Here is a 14,625-nt window from a genome sequence, read left to right on the forward strand (position 1 = left end):
CAAACATTTTGTAAACATCTACCATGTGCCAAACACTGAACTAGGCATTGGGAATATGAACTTAAAAAGTGAAACAACTTCTACTCTCAAGTATTCTATGTCCTATTGGATAACAGACAACACATACAAAAATATAAGTAGAAACAGTAGAAACATAAGGTAGTTAAAGAAATTTGGGAGGAAGGGGACTAACAGTTGGGGGAATCAGGAAAAGCTTAATAAAAAAGACTACTCTTGAACTGAATCTTGAGGAGGGATTCTAGGTAGTGGACATGAGGAGGGAGCACCTTCTGGGCACGGAGAAGAGCAGTGCAAAAGCATAGTTTTGAGCAATGGAGTGTGTGGGGAACAGAGAGGGTCAGTTTGGCTGAAGCGTAGAGTGCAGGAAAAGGAGTAACATAAAATGGGCCTAGAATGATCAGTTGGAGCCATGTTATTAAAGACTTGAAAAACTAAAAAGAGGAGTTTATATTTTATCCTAGGGATAAGCAAACAAACAAACAAATGGGGAGTCACTGGAATTTATGGAATAGGAATGTGACATGATCAGAGTGTTCTTAAAGAAAATCATTTTGGCAGCTGTGTGGAAGATGATTGTTCTGAGGAGGAACTTGAGGTAGTGAGAATAATTAGATCCAGGAGAGAGGGAGGGGTGTGCTGGAGCCAGCTCTAACCAGCTTGGACGGTGTGAGCGTTTACATCTCAGAAATAGGCAGCTACTACAAATCAGGCTTTGATTTACTGTTTTGTTGACTGCTTTAAGAAAGTATTAATAATGCAGATTAGACTTAAAAAACATGTATTCATGTTTTTCCACCAGGGATCCTGTTGGTTAAACATTTACCAGCATACTTCTGTATTGCTCTATAAATATTGTTTGAATTCAGCAGGACTGCTGAAGAAGGCTCAGGGAATAAAGTCTTCATCAGACTGGAGGCCTGGTGACTGTAGTTTAATAATAAAAATGATGATAATGATGATGATGAAGGTTACAAAGTCCTTTATATCCTCACAGGATCCAAGGTTAGAGGTGATGCTTGATGGCTCCAAATCATGGAACACCATGATCTCAGAACAATAAAAATTACAGGTGTCCTGAAAAGCAATGAAAAGACCCATTGGTAGACACAAGTAGACTGCAGCATGTTTCCAACGATGACTTACACATAAAAAAGCAGCATACAAGACATCATAAAAGATTTATATGCCAGAAAGGCTGCCAGAAGTCTCTCTCAGTCCTTAGTCTTGGAGCTTTCCCTCTGAAATCATGCCAAGTCATCCTGTCTATATTGTGTTTGTATGTAGCTATTTGCATTTTGTCTCCCTCATTAGACTGAGCTCCTTGAAAGCCCCATGCGTGTTCCATGAGATGACCATTGTTACACATGAACTGTTTTTACTTTGATTACTTTATCATATTACATTCTTAGAATTAGATTGCCTTACTGTATTTTCTAGAGTATCTGGTATATCTGCAACTAATGGGATGTCCTCTGGATCAGCCATAGCAATGTTGCCAAGCCATGGTCAGTACCAAAATCATGTCATTAGAAATGATCATTTACAGAGGGGGCTATTCATCTCCTTTAAAGAAACTCCCATCATCACAGACACTGGAGCTGTCCAATATATGGGTGGCTTTTCTCACCCCAAATTTTACTCTTGCCACTGCCCAGCTGGTCACTCCTGGAAACCCTCTTCAGAAGCTCTATATCTATCTCAATGTCTTCTTTCAGAGAAGTAGAGAGCTACACTTTTCTAGTCGATGGTCCTAGGGTCAAAGTGATCCAGATTTTTCTCAGCTGTGATAGTGCTGTAATCTTCTTTTCTTAATTTGCAACAGGAACCAGATTTCTCCTATTGAGAGAGACTGCTCACCCTGCACTACAGATCTCTTCAGATGGGACAGTAATCCGCTTTACTGAGAGGAGGCGACTCACCGAGTAAGTACAATCCCAAGCAGGGAAAGTTCTGATGCCTCAGCTGTGGGACATTGATGGCATGTGTCAACCTAGTGCCAATTTTATGTTATCTAAAGTGTCCGTGTGGGAAGCAAAATACAGATGCACACACATGCATAAAACTGAGGTAGTTATACAGACATTTATGTAGCCAATACATTAAAAAAAAACGTTAATAGCTTACTATGTGCCAGACATTGTTCTAATTGCTGAACTAGAGCAACAGGAGCTTACATCTTACTGGGGGAGACAACCTGAACGTATATAAGCACATGGATAATATATACAAAATGAATCCAAGGTACTTTGGGTCGAATAAGATGTATGGATAGGCAATGTTTATCAGCAAACAACATATATAAACATGAATCTATCTATGTATATAGCTATGTAAAGTAGACCCAAACTATTTTGTACTCATTCTACATATATTGTGCATATAAAAATGGATGTAATCTAGTTTGGGTCTGTATTATATAGATATATGCAGAAAAGGTTATAAATACGTAATCCAAAAAGAAATCTAAAATACAACGTATACATAGTTTTTCATTTTCTTTGTTTTCCTTGCTTCTTCTTTTTGCAACATGGCTAACATGGAAATATTTTTGCGTGATTTCACCTCTATAATGGATATCATATTGCTTACCTTCTTGGTGGGTAGGGAAGGAGCTGGAGCGAGGGAGAGAAGTGGGAACTCAAGTCTTAAAAACTGCCTTAGAGAAATGATGAAATGTGAAGTCTAAAATAAAGCTTTTTTTCAAATAAAGATAAAGAAAGTTTCTCTCTAGTTTTAAAGTACATATTATTTATGTAATAGTGAATAAAAAGTTGTTTGGGTCTATATCAATAATATATTATTACATAGATAATTCTCATAGAGATTTATGCTGATTCTATAATCTGTGTACATGCCCGTATAAAGCAGACCCAAACTGTCTTGCATTCATTTTAGATAGATAAGTAAAGGATATGCACGTAAAATGAATTCCTTGAATGTATATGTAATTAACATATAGACAATGGATAATATAGATACAAATACGTATCAGATGCAATGAATGTAAATAGATGGATATATAGATAAACAGCACATAAAATTACTAGGCAGCCTGAGTCTGCTATATGTCCACAAGAGGAAGACTGTGAGGAATGAGGGGGAAAAATGTCTTGTACGTTCTCTTACTGCACAGGATTGCTGTGAGAATCTAATGAGACAATAGATTTGAAAACTGCAAAGCACTGAGGTATAAAATATTGCTATTTTCACTACCAAATCCATGCATTGACTGGGAACAGGTTATTATCATGGGACAGTCTGATAATGCTCTAACTATGACTAGTGGCAATATTTTATAGTAACTTAGCACAAGAAGATAGCTTGGTTGCTAAGGTTTTGTAAAACAGATTTCTTTAAGAAGTAGATGAGGTTATGAATAACATTCCATTATACTCCATTATTTGTATTAGCATCATTCACTATTCTAGCCAAAGCTTACTGTAAATTATAAAACCTGCTAGTGTGCCATTTGGTCAATCCCTCATCTGTATCATTATTCCCATAGAACTAAGTGACCCTTATAACATTGTCCTCTAACATCATAGTTATTGGAGTTTTATTTGCCTTGAGAATCAATTAATGATATTGGGCAGAGTGTGTCCAAGAATAATATATCAGAAAAGATGATGCAGTTTTTGGCCCAGGATAGAGGGGGATTTTCAGATAACGTTTTAGCTATGACCACTTCCCTCTAATAGTTCCACAAAGCAGGGGAACAAGATTTAGAAAATTCCAATTGCCTTCATCACTTTCTCACATGTAAAATTTGCAAAGGCAGAGAATGCTGCACAAATGGTAACATCACTGCAAGTAGAGAAGCTTCCTTGTTGCCTTAACTATTTTAAGAAGAAACTGAATGAGTCAACCACACTCGCTAACAACGAAGGAAGAGATGTCAGTGTTTGCTTCATATCAACCTTTTCTGTCGTAGAAGTAGCTTAAATGTGGCGATAGGAACTCTTCCTCGAGCATCATGGGAGGTCAGTGTATTTATCACTCAAGTGAAGTAATGATGCTCCCAGGAGTCCAGAGAGTCAACCAAAACTCTTTTGAAACCCAGTCTAAATCACAGAATAAAGAAAACCAGTTTTGTTATCCATACTCCACCTAATTAGGAATACATAAAACATATTGATACTTGCCATTAAATTAGGTGCCCACATGTTGATTTGGAGACAGTGGAACATATCTTTAAGGAGGGCTTCCTCTTTGGAGGAACCATCTGCTTCCTAGAAGGTTCACTGGATGACTTCTACCCCTATGATTCTGAAAGAGAACTTGCGTCCCATTTATGTTCCTGAATTGACTTTTGGCTGTTTAAAATAGAAATCCTTCCATTACTTGTCATCTTTTTCTTATATTAAATTTCGCTCAGTTCAATTCATATTAATTAAGTGCCTATTTGGTGTAAGACATTATGCTTTGAAAATATGTTCTAGCTCTTCTATCCCCAATGAAGGTGAACTATATGGTAAATGCACAAGAATGGAAAATGTATTTATAGAACAAGTATTGAGGATTTCAGAAAAACTCTGGACATTGGTCAAATAAATTTCTTGCATTACTGCAAGAAATGTTTTAGTCCATTTCTGGCAAATTGTAAGAAGTGGCCATCTAAAAAGAATAGCCAATTACAAATGTGAACATTCATGAGGTAAGCACACTGTAATCATTGTGCTGGGTGATTACTTTAATTGTACACATGTTACCTGCAGAACTCCATCTGTCCTGGGTGAGCAACTACCTGCCTGTGGCCAACACTACTGGGAAACCACAGTAACAGACTGTCCAGCGTATCGTCTCGGGATCTGCTCCAGTTCTAATATGCAGGGTGGTGCTCTGGGACAGGGCAACACTTCTTGGTATATGCACTGTTCCGAGCCACAGAGGTAAATTGAAATCCACATGTCTATAAGACAGTGTGTTTATGTGTATTATTATTTATGTATGGCACTTGAAAGGAGTATACACTCTCTTAAAGTGTGTAACAGTCACAAATTTGTTGTGGATGTCAGTTGGTTGGTGTTTAAAGCTTATTGATGTTTTCTGGTCTTGGAGAAATGTGCCAAGCTAGAACACTTTAGGTATTGTCTTAAATGAATGAATGAAAGAGTGAAAAATATTCACCAAACATTTATCATATGCCAAGCACTGGGATCAGCTCTGGGGATCTTGCTCTCAAGGAGTTTATGTTCTAGTGAGGGACACAAATATTGATAGAAGAATCGTGGCTCCAAAAGGGTATTATTGTCTGGAAAATCACAAAGAAGTGAGTGGAATAATGGAGCAGGGGCCTGATTGTAGTTCTCCTGGAAAGAGGTGGAAAGGGTTAAGGCAGGGCCTATATGGGGGGAAGAGAGGGAGTGCAGAAAATGACCAAGATCTGGGGTTTCTGTCAATGTGGGAAATAAATGATGAAAGAGCTCCCTGTCCTAATATAGGATGGATGACTCAGAGAGTCAGACAGCCAGGTAGCACAGTCAACAGAGCAATGGACCTGGAGTCAGGTAGGGCAGGAAGACCTAGGTTTAAATCCAGCCTCAGATATTTACTAGCTATGTGACCTGGGAAGGTCCATGAATCTCTGTCTGCCCTCAGTGTCTTCAGCTGTTAAATGGGGATAATAACAGAATCTAACTCAGGGTAGTTGGAAAGATCAAATGAGAAAACACAAGGAGAATGTTTTGCAACCCTTAAGGTGCTATTATTATTTTTTAGTTTTATTATTACAAGGCAAGGAACCCATACAGTTAGGAGGACTGGTAAGAGCTTTGTGCAAAAGCTATTCTTGAGGAAAAATCCAAATCTTGAAATGACTTCTTGAAATGAAATGACAATCCTCCCCATCTTTCAGGCCCATGTCAAGGTCCATCTCCTTCATAAATTTTTTCCAACAACTCTTGTTGTTGTTGCTGTTTGGTTGTGTCTGACACTTCATGACACCATGGCCCATAGCAGTCCAGGCCTTTCTATCCTCCGCTATTTTCTAGAATTCCGCCCAAGTTCTTGTTGCTATTACACTGTCTGTCTATCTTATTCTCTGCTGACCCCTTTTCCCCTTGCCTTCAATCATTGCCAACATCAGAGTCTTTTCCAGAATCTTGACTTCTCATTATGTTACCAAAATATTTAAGCTTAAGCTTCAGAATTTGACATTCCAGTGAATAGTTTAGATTAATTTCTTTAAGTATTGACTGATTTGATTTCCTTGACGTCCCAGGCACTCTCAAAAGTCTTCTCCAGCACCGTCATTTGAAAACATTGATTCTGCATCACTCAGCTTTCCTTATAGTCTAATTCTTACAGTCATATATTACTACTGAAAAAAAAAAACCACACCATATTTTTGACTACACAGACCTTTGTCAGCAAGGTGATGACTCTGCTTTTTAGTATGCTGTCCTGATTTGCCATAGCTTTCCTTCCAAGGAGTAAGCATCTTTTAATTTCATGGCTGAAGTCACCATCTGCAGTGATCTTTGAGCCCAATTATATGAAATCTGACACCACTTCCATTTCTTCTCCCTCTATTTGCCAGGAAGCAATGGGACCAGTTGCCAAGAACTCTAGCCTGCAATAACTTCTCTCCTTTCTACTATCCAAAACAAATCATATGTTTCACACGTTTGGGTACTTAATTGTGGACTACAGTCCAGGGGGTTCTCTTGAGTACCACTGTTACATTCAGTCTTGTACTGTCCTCTAATTGTTTTATGCATGTGAGTCTTTTCTCCCCTACTAAATTCCAAATTCTTTGGGGAAGACCCTAACATTAAGGGATTAAGAAAGATTTCCTGGAGAAGATGAAATTTTAGTTGATATTTGAGGGAAGCCAGGGAAGCCAGTAAGCTGAGATGAGGAGACAGAACATTCCAGGCATGGGGGATGACCAGAGACAATGCCCAGAACAGAGAGACAGAGGGTCTTGTTCAAAGCAGAAAGGAGGCCAGTGTCATTGGATGTGGTGGGGAATAAGGTATAAAAATACTGGATGGGGAGACTAGGTTAACACCAGAGGATTTATATTTGATCCTAGAAGTGATACAGAGCCACTGGGATTCATTGGGTATAGGGGTGACATTGCAGGACCTATGCTTTATGAAGTTACTGGCAGATGGATTGGAATGGGGAAGGACTTGAGGCAAGCAGACCCACCAGCAGCCTATTATAAGAGTCCAAGTTTGAGGTAATGAGAGCCTGCCCCACAGTGGTGGCAGTGTCAGAAGAGACCTATTTGAGAGATGTTGCAAGATGACAGCAACAGGCCTTAGCAACATATTTGTTAATGGGGAGGGGGATGAGAGAGAGGACTTGAGGATGACACCAATATTGCAAACCTGCAGGACTGGGAAGATGGTGTTGCCTTTGATAGTAATAGGAAAGTTGGGGACTGGGGAGGGAGGTAAGAGAAACCAACAATGAGTTCAGTTTTGAGCATGTTGAGTTTAAGATGTCTACTGGACATCCAGTCTAAGTTGTCTGAAAGGCAGTTGAAGGTATGAGATAGACAGTCAGCAGAAAGCTTAGGGTAGGACAGGCAGAATGAGAATTATCAGGGTAGAGATGATCATTAAATCCATGGGAACTGATGAAATCACCAAGTGAAATAATATAGAAGGAGAAGAGAAGAGAGTCCAGAACAGGACCTTATGGGACTCCTATAGTAAGAGGGCATGACTGGGATGAGGATCCAGCAAAGGACAATGAGAAGGAGCAATCTGGTAGGAGAAGTTGGAGAGAGCGGTGTTCCAAAAACCTAAAAAGAGGAGAAGATCAAGGAGAGGATGGTGAATAACTGTGTCAGAGGTTACAGGGAGGTCAAGAAGAATGAGGCCACTGGGTTGGACAATTAAGAGACAGTTGATAACTTTGGAGAGAACAGTTTCATTGGAAGCATGAGGTCAGAAGCTGAATTGTAAGGGATAGCAAAGAGAATGAGAGGAGAGAAAGTGGGCCTTTTCATAGAGTTTAGCCACAAAGGGCAGAAGACTATGGTTAGAAGGGGTAGAAGATTCAAGGGAGGGTTTCTTGAAGAGGAGGGAGACATGGGCATGTTTGTAGATAGAAGCCATTAGACAGGGAGAGACTGAAGATGGCTGGTAGAATGAAGATGACTGAGTGGATAGTGTCTTGGCGGACATGAGAGGGACTAGCCTCAGTGAGGAATAAGATCACTTTATCATATGAAACGGGGGTAGAAGATAGTGGCAGAAGGTATCTCAGTGATATGAGATGAGTAAGAGGAGAGAAGAGGAAGAGAATGGCCAGTGGCTCAATTCTTTCTTTAAAATATGAGGCAAGGATCAAAAATTGAGAATGTTAGGGGACGGAGAGGTTTGAAGAGGGATGAACTACTATGGAGAGTGAGAGAGTGAGGTGATAAGGGAAGTGTAAGTGGATTGTCTGGCCCAGAAGATTGTGAGGGCCCAGTTTAGTGCAACATAAATTTGTAGTGGATTCAGGCAGAATAGTTGTACGATTTTCCTTGCCTTCATTTGATAGTATCCATCACCAGCCTCACTTTCTCCTCCTGAGCCATCTGGATCCAGGGACTAGATATTCATCAGGATGACTGGAGAAGGCCTGGGATGCCATGGGAGACCTTGGTCTATTGAGGGTCTCACTTAGAGTGAGGTAACGCCCATTCAGTGAATGGGCCTCTTTAAGAAGTAAGCAGGGAATGTATCAGTAGAGAGATAGATAAGTTACAGTATATCTACAGCATATCACTAGAGAGATGGATAGATACACTGGAGAGATAGAGAGAAAGAAAGAGAAGTGCATGTTACACGAGTGTAGAGGTGAAGGCTGTGGATGGTGGGAGTCATCTCAGGTTGAAGCTTGACCCAGGGTAATCAGTGATATGATAAGGAGTTCAGGGACTTGAGATGAGGATAGTATAGAGTTGAACTGGTTCTCAAGGGATTGAGATGGGGAAAAGAGAGAGAAAGGCTTGTGGTAGGGAGATGGCCTGGGAGCAATCTGAGGGGTGATGGATTGGAAGTCACAGCGTGGAAGAAGAACAGAGCTCAGTAAGGGAAAGCAGGGAGAGGTAGAAAGCAATAGATTATGATCAGAGAAGAGGGTTTCAAAATTCGTGAACATGGAGTCGGTCCATTTGTGGGTAATGACAAAGTCAAGAACACAGCCATCTTTGTGTGTGACTATAGCAGGGTAGAGGAGTTGGTTGGTTGTTTTCCTTCATTCTCACAACCAAAGTGACTTCGCTAAGTTAGAGTCAAGTTACAGTGTGTCTGACTGTGACTGATCAGACCAAAACAAGTGTGGAATGTTCTACCACAGGTCTGGCACAAATAGTCCAAGTGAATATTTGGGGAGGATTTTCTAAACTTGTAAGTCTTGCATTTCTTTTAAGTCACTTTAATTCTACTTTGCTCAAAGAGTACAGCACCTTCTCTGATGTGGGCACGCCATACTGAGTGGTCCTGTAGCAGGGTCTCCCATGTCACACAATCAATTCCAAAGTTCTTAAGAGACCTTGAGAGTGTCATTGTATATTGCTTCTGACCACCATGTGAATGCTTGCCCTATGTGAGTTCTGCATAAAATAGTCTTTTTAGCAAGTGTACATTTTGCATTCAAACAACATGGCCAGCCTATCAGAGTTGCACTCTCTGAAGCAGTTTGAATGCTTGGCAGTTTAGTTTGAGAAAGGATCTCACTGTCCTGCCAGGCAATCTTCACAATCTTCCCAAGACAAATCAAATAGAAGTGATTCAGTTTCCTGGCATGGCATTGGTAGACTGTCTAGGTTTCACAGTCATACAACAATGAGGTCAGCAAATGGCTCTGTAGATCTTTAGTTTGATAGTCAGTCTAGGTCATGGAAAATGAATAGGCTGGACAACTAAGTGGTTAGGGCATTTGAGAAAGAGTGACCACGTAATTGAAATCCTCTAATATGAGAGGAGTTGAGGAGGAGAGAAAAATTGTGAGCCAGGTACTGAACTCAATTAGGAAGGTAGGGGAGTGATGTGGAGATCTTTAGACAACAGCGACCATGATACTGATTAGATGGTAGGTATGAATTGTGTGAAACTCAAAGGAGGAGAGTAGAGAGATACATAGAAGGTTTTCAAAAATAATTGTTACGTTGAATATTTGAATCTGGGAGGAATTAAAGATAACGCTGATATTAAGTGACTGGTTACTTTGGTGCTGTGGGATGATTGTGGTGTCAGAAGATCTGGATCTATCTCTATTACTTGTATCTGTGCTGTGTTAGGAAAATTACAACCTCTGTTGGCCTCAGTTTCTTCATCTGTAAAAAGAAGGGGTTTAACTAAATTACCTCTCATGTCCTTCCAACTCTAAAGCCCGTAACACCAACTACATCTAGATACCATTAGTGTGAATAATCCCATGAAGTGGTAGCATTATTTGAATTTATGCTATTCAAAATACAATCATATGGAACATATATTAACTGGTTCAGCCCAATGGGAATATGCAATGAAAATGTCTGAATGAAAATTTGAGCGATGGTCTACTTCACAGGCTTCCTTATTCACACGAATGGGGATCTAGCTATGTCTAGGAAAGTGATGACGTTATTGACAAGGCATTGTGAAATGGGATCAGTTTATGATGGAAAAATTGAGGATCAGCCAGGTTCACTAAACTGTAGTGTAGGAAAGGGGAAGATATATAATGGAACTGGAGAGATTGTTTGGAACTATGTTGTTAAGGCTTTAAAAACCAAACAGAAGAATTTACATTTTATCTCGGAGGCCATAGTTGAATTTTAGTGACCATAGCGCTAACACAGAAAAGGATCATAGATTTCTGGCTGGAAAAGACTTAAAGACCACTGAATCCAACCCCTTCATTTAACGGCTGGAGAAACAGTCAGAGAGAGGTTGATTTGCCCAGGGTCACATAGCTAGTAGGTGTCTGAGGGATGACAGGAACTTCAGTTCCAAGTCCAGCTTTCTCCCCACTGTACCACCTCACTGCCTCAGAAATCAGCTAGTCTCACCCTCTCATTTTATGGAATGAGCAAAGTCGACACTAGAGAGATGAAGTGACTGGTCCAAGATCATACACAGAGTAAACGGCCAAGCTGGAATTTGAACCCAGGCTCTTCAACTCCAAATCCAATGTTCTTTCTACTGCCGTGTCCTATCTCTCTCTAAAGAATGAAGCTGAGTAAAATTATTCACTTTTTCTTCAACAAACTTGAACAGAAATTCTTATGTAAATTATAAAACTGTAAAATTAATGCATTCCAGAGGAAGCAAGACGGCAGAACATTTTTTGATACATAGAAGCCTCCAAGGAGTTTTTTATTCAGAAGAATGACAATCAATGAATGCAGCAGCTGAAAGGTGTAGGCAGCTGGAAAAGAATGAGAATGTTGAAAAAAGTCAAAAGGTTGTAGGGGGTCATGTTGATTATTCTGAGATGGCCTTTTTACAGTAGGATGGAAAGGAATATTTAAAATCCTGGTCATTTGGGTTCATGTTGCATTAATATTTGAGCCCCTGGGAGGGTCCACTGAAATGCCTGGCGTGGCATTATGTGCTGGAGCATTCCTTTGTATTCCAGTTAATAGCTGGTAAGTTAATCAGGGTACATTATTTCCATAGCTCAGATTCATTTTCATTTTTATGCTCTCCATTATGTTTCATTTCAGGTATAAATTTTTCAGCAATGGCATGGTGAGCAACGTCCACGTGACTGAGCATGTGGTCAGAGTGGGCATTCTGCTAGACTACAGCAACCAGAGACTTTTATTCATAAATGCTGAGAGTGGGCAGCTGCTCTTCACCATCCGGCACAGATTCATGGGGCCCACTCACCCTGCCTTTGCCCTAGAGAAGCCTGGACAGTTCACCCTGCACCTCGGGAAAGAGCCACCAGATTTTTTGAGGCATAAATAATGATTTGCTTTCAAAGTAGTGTTATTTGGATGAGAAAGAATTCACATTTAAGGGGTCTGTTCTCATTTCTGTGAGCCTTCAGCACGTGTCCACACCTGTACCCACAGCTACTAATAACAGCATCACACATTATAGTAGTAACAGCACACACAGCACAATATTACCTTTCAGTTGTGTGGCCTTGTGTGAAAAGAAAGGTGAACAACCACTGCCCATTGAGTTATACATCGTGATGTAGACTCAAAATAAATTTCTAAAGGAAAAGATTGGGTTAGACCCGTGGGTCAAAATGGAGAGAGTTACATTCACACAAAAGAATTCGCTCTTCATCATTAAGGAAATAATTACCATGATGGACAGTGGTGGAGAAGGAAAGAGGGAGTGATGATGATCCACCACACAAATGAGTTGCTTCTCCCACTAGAAGAACATTTGACTCTTTCCACAGGGAAATAAAACATAACAACTTCCATGACATTTCACCATGAGACAATGAGTCCTACTCATGGAATAATATCTCTCATTCTGAAAATATGTTATCTGTTGTAAAGGTTATAATGAACTATTGTATAATATTGTATACTCTTATACATGAGTCCCTTTTCTCTCAGAATCAAAATGTAGAAACTGCTAAATTTTAGGAATCTGCTTTTCTATAAATAAATGGGTAGAAAAAATAAAATAAAAATGGTGGCCATGAAAACTTTATTATACAGACTGGATCATAGATCAATTTTTCTATATATCCTCTATATCAATTTGTCTTCTCAGGAACACCTGAGAAAAGCTGTATGGGCATTGTATTTCTAGGGACTGAGCTTCAATTAATTTTTTTAAAATATGAAAATGATACCACAAATTTTCCCAAAAAATAATTGTAATACCTCATAGATAAGATCAGCTATGAGAAAAAGAGGGAGCTTCTATGTTTACTTAGGTTATTGCTTTTCTCATTGGATATAGTTTTTAAGAGCTACCTTTCATCATTATGTCACAGTCATTTATGAAAAAAAATGACAAAAACAATCCTTTCCAGACCTCCCATACTGAATTCCTTCCCCATGTAACAAAGGAAAACAATCAACCAAACCCAACCCTCCCACCCCCACCCCCACACACATCTGGTTCAATGACTGCATCTGAAAATATATTCAACCTTCTGCTCTAGTATTCCCTGTGGTGTGCTGGAGCCAGATCAATCTGGCTCAAGAGAGTTGATTATTGAATTCTGAGTGTGAGCATTTGCACCTGGGAAATTGTCTAACACTAAATTGGAGCTTGATTTATTGTTATGGGTAATGTCTAGACTTAAGGAAGTTATGGGGAAAATATTAATGATACAGATTAAACTAAAAAGATATCCTGTGTACATTTTTTTTTGGAAAGCCAGTTGTTAAATATTTATCAGCACACCCCTCATAGTACTCTCCAGACACAACACTCTCAAAATCTTACTAAGAAATAAACTTAGAGTAGACAAATCTTGACATGCCTTTTAGGATAATATTGCTTTCATTTTTTAAAAAAATATATAAGTAAATACTTAGATCCCATTTTATGAACCTCTCTGTTAGAAGGGATCTCTCTGGTCCAACCTGGATATGAATAAGCATCCCTTTTCCAGCAACCCCAAGAAGGAATCCTCTAACCCTATCAGATGATCTCTTGGGAAGAAGACACTACTACCTCCTGGGACAGACCAATCCTCAATTGGCTACTCTAATTATCAGGATTTTTCTCCTACCTCAAGCTTAAACCTCTGTTGGTCACTTCCTCCCACTGTTCCTGGTTCTGCTTTTTGGGATAGAGTAGAACAAGCCTAATCTTTCTTCCAAATGGAAAGCACATCCATTTCTTGATTTCACTTATCCTGGTCCCCTTGTCTTCTGTTTTTCAGAATAAGCATTCCCAGTTTCTTCAACAGATAATCATGGAATGGTGTTCTGTCCTCTTATTACCCTGATCCTTTTCCTCTGGACTAGTTCCAGCTTGTCAATATTTCATCTAAGATGAAAGACCCAAATAGAGGACAGAAGCTATGACTTAATTATATAGGGAACTTTTGGAAAAGAAAGAAAGCTCTCTTTGCCAATTCAGGTCTGCAAAATATATATAGTGTTTGAAAAAAAATACATATGTGTGTAGTGTTTGAGAGCTGACTGGGACACCAAGAGATTAAGCAGTTTGTGCAAGATCACAGGGTCAGTATGTGTCTGGGAGAGGATTTGAGCCCTGATCTTCCTGGCTGTGAAGCCAGCTCTCTATTATACCATGCTGCCTCTAACCAAAATGCCCAGAATTCAACATACTACTCCAGATGTAGTCTGACCAGGTTTGGCCCATCTGCCAAAAAAAGTAGTTTACCAGGGTGTGGCGGCTGCGCATGGTGCAACTTCTTGGAGTCACAGGTGAGAGTTAGGTGGAAAAAAAGAGCCCCGAAAAGGGTTTGGCAGCCATCATGCCAAAGGTGCTGGTACTCCCTGAACACATCCTACACCCCATGGATGCAGCATTTGCAAACCTTTGCATTTAACAGACTATATGATTGTAAGGAGAAGAGACAGACAGGATGTGAGAGTGACAAAGGCAATGTGTGGTGCAGAGTGCTGGACTGATCATAGACCTATCCTTTCCAAGCTAAATATTTGCATTCATCAAAAGCGCCTCCCTCAAGGCAAAATGAGTACCAGAAGAATTAATG

General features: G+C 39.8%; 1 protein-coding gene across 1 annotated transcript in view; it reads left to right on the plus strand.

Moving 5' to 3' along the window:
• The window catches only part of CMYA5 (cardiomyopathy associated 5), a 121,940-nt gene extending 109,308 nt beyond the window's left edge, over positions 1–12,632 (plus strand). The window contains exons 11-13 of the mRNA XM_072606437.1: positions 1,844–1,943; positions 4,737–4,910; positions 11,678–12,632. Of these exons, the coding sequence (XP_072462538.1) occupies positions 1,844–1,943; positions 4,737–4,910; positions 11,678–11,924 (521 nt within the window). The 3' untranslated portion in view covers positions 11,925–12,632. The remainder of the gene's footprint in view (positions 1–1,843; positions 1,944–4,736; positions 4,911–11,677) is intronic.
• Positions 12,633–14,625: the final 1,993 nt, after the last annotated feature.

Source organism: Notamacropus eugenii, chromosome 4, assembly GCF_028372415.1.
Source record: "Notamacropus eugenii isolate mMacEug1 chromosome 4, mMacEug1.pri_v2, whole genome shotgun sequence".
NCBI classification, from domain to species: domain Eukaryota; kingdom Metazoa; phylum Chordata; class Mammalia; order Diprotodontia; family Macropodidae; genus Notamacropus; species Notamacropus eugenii.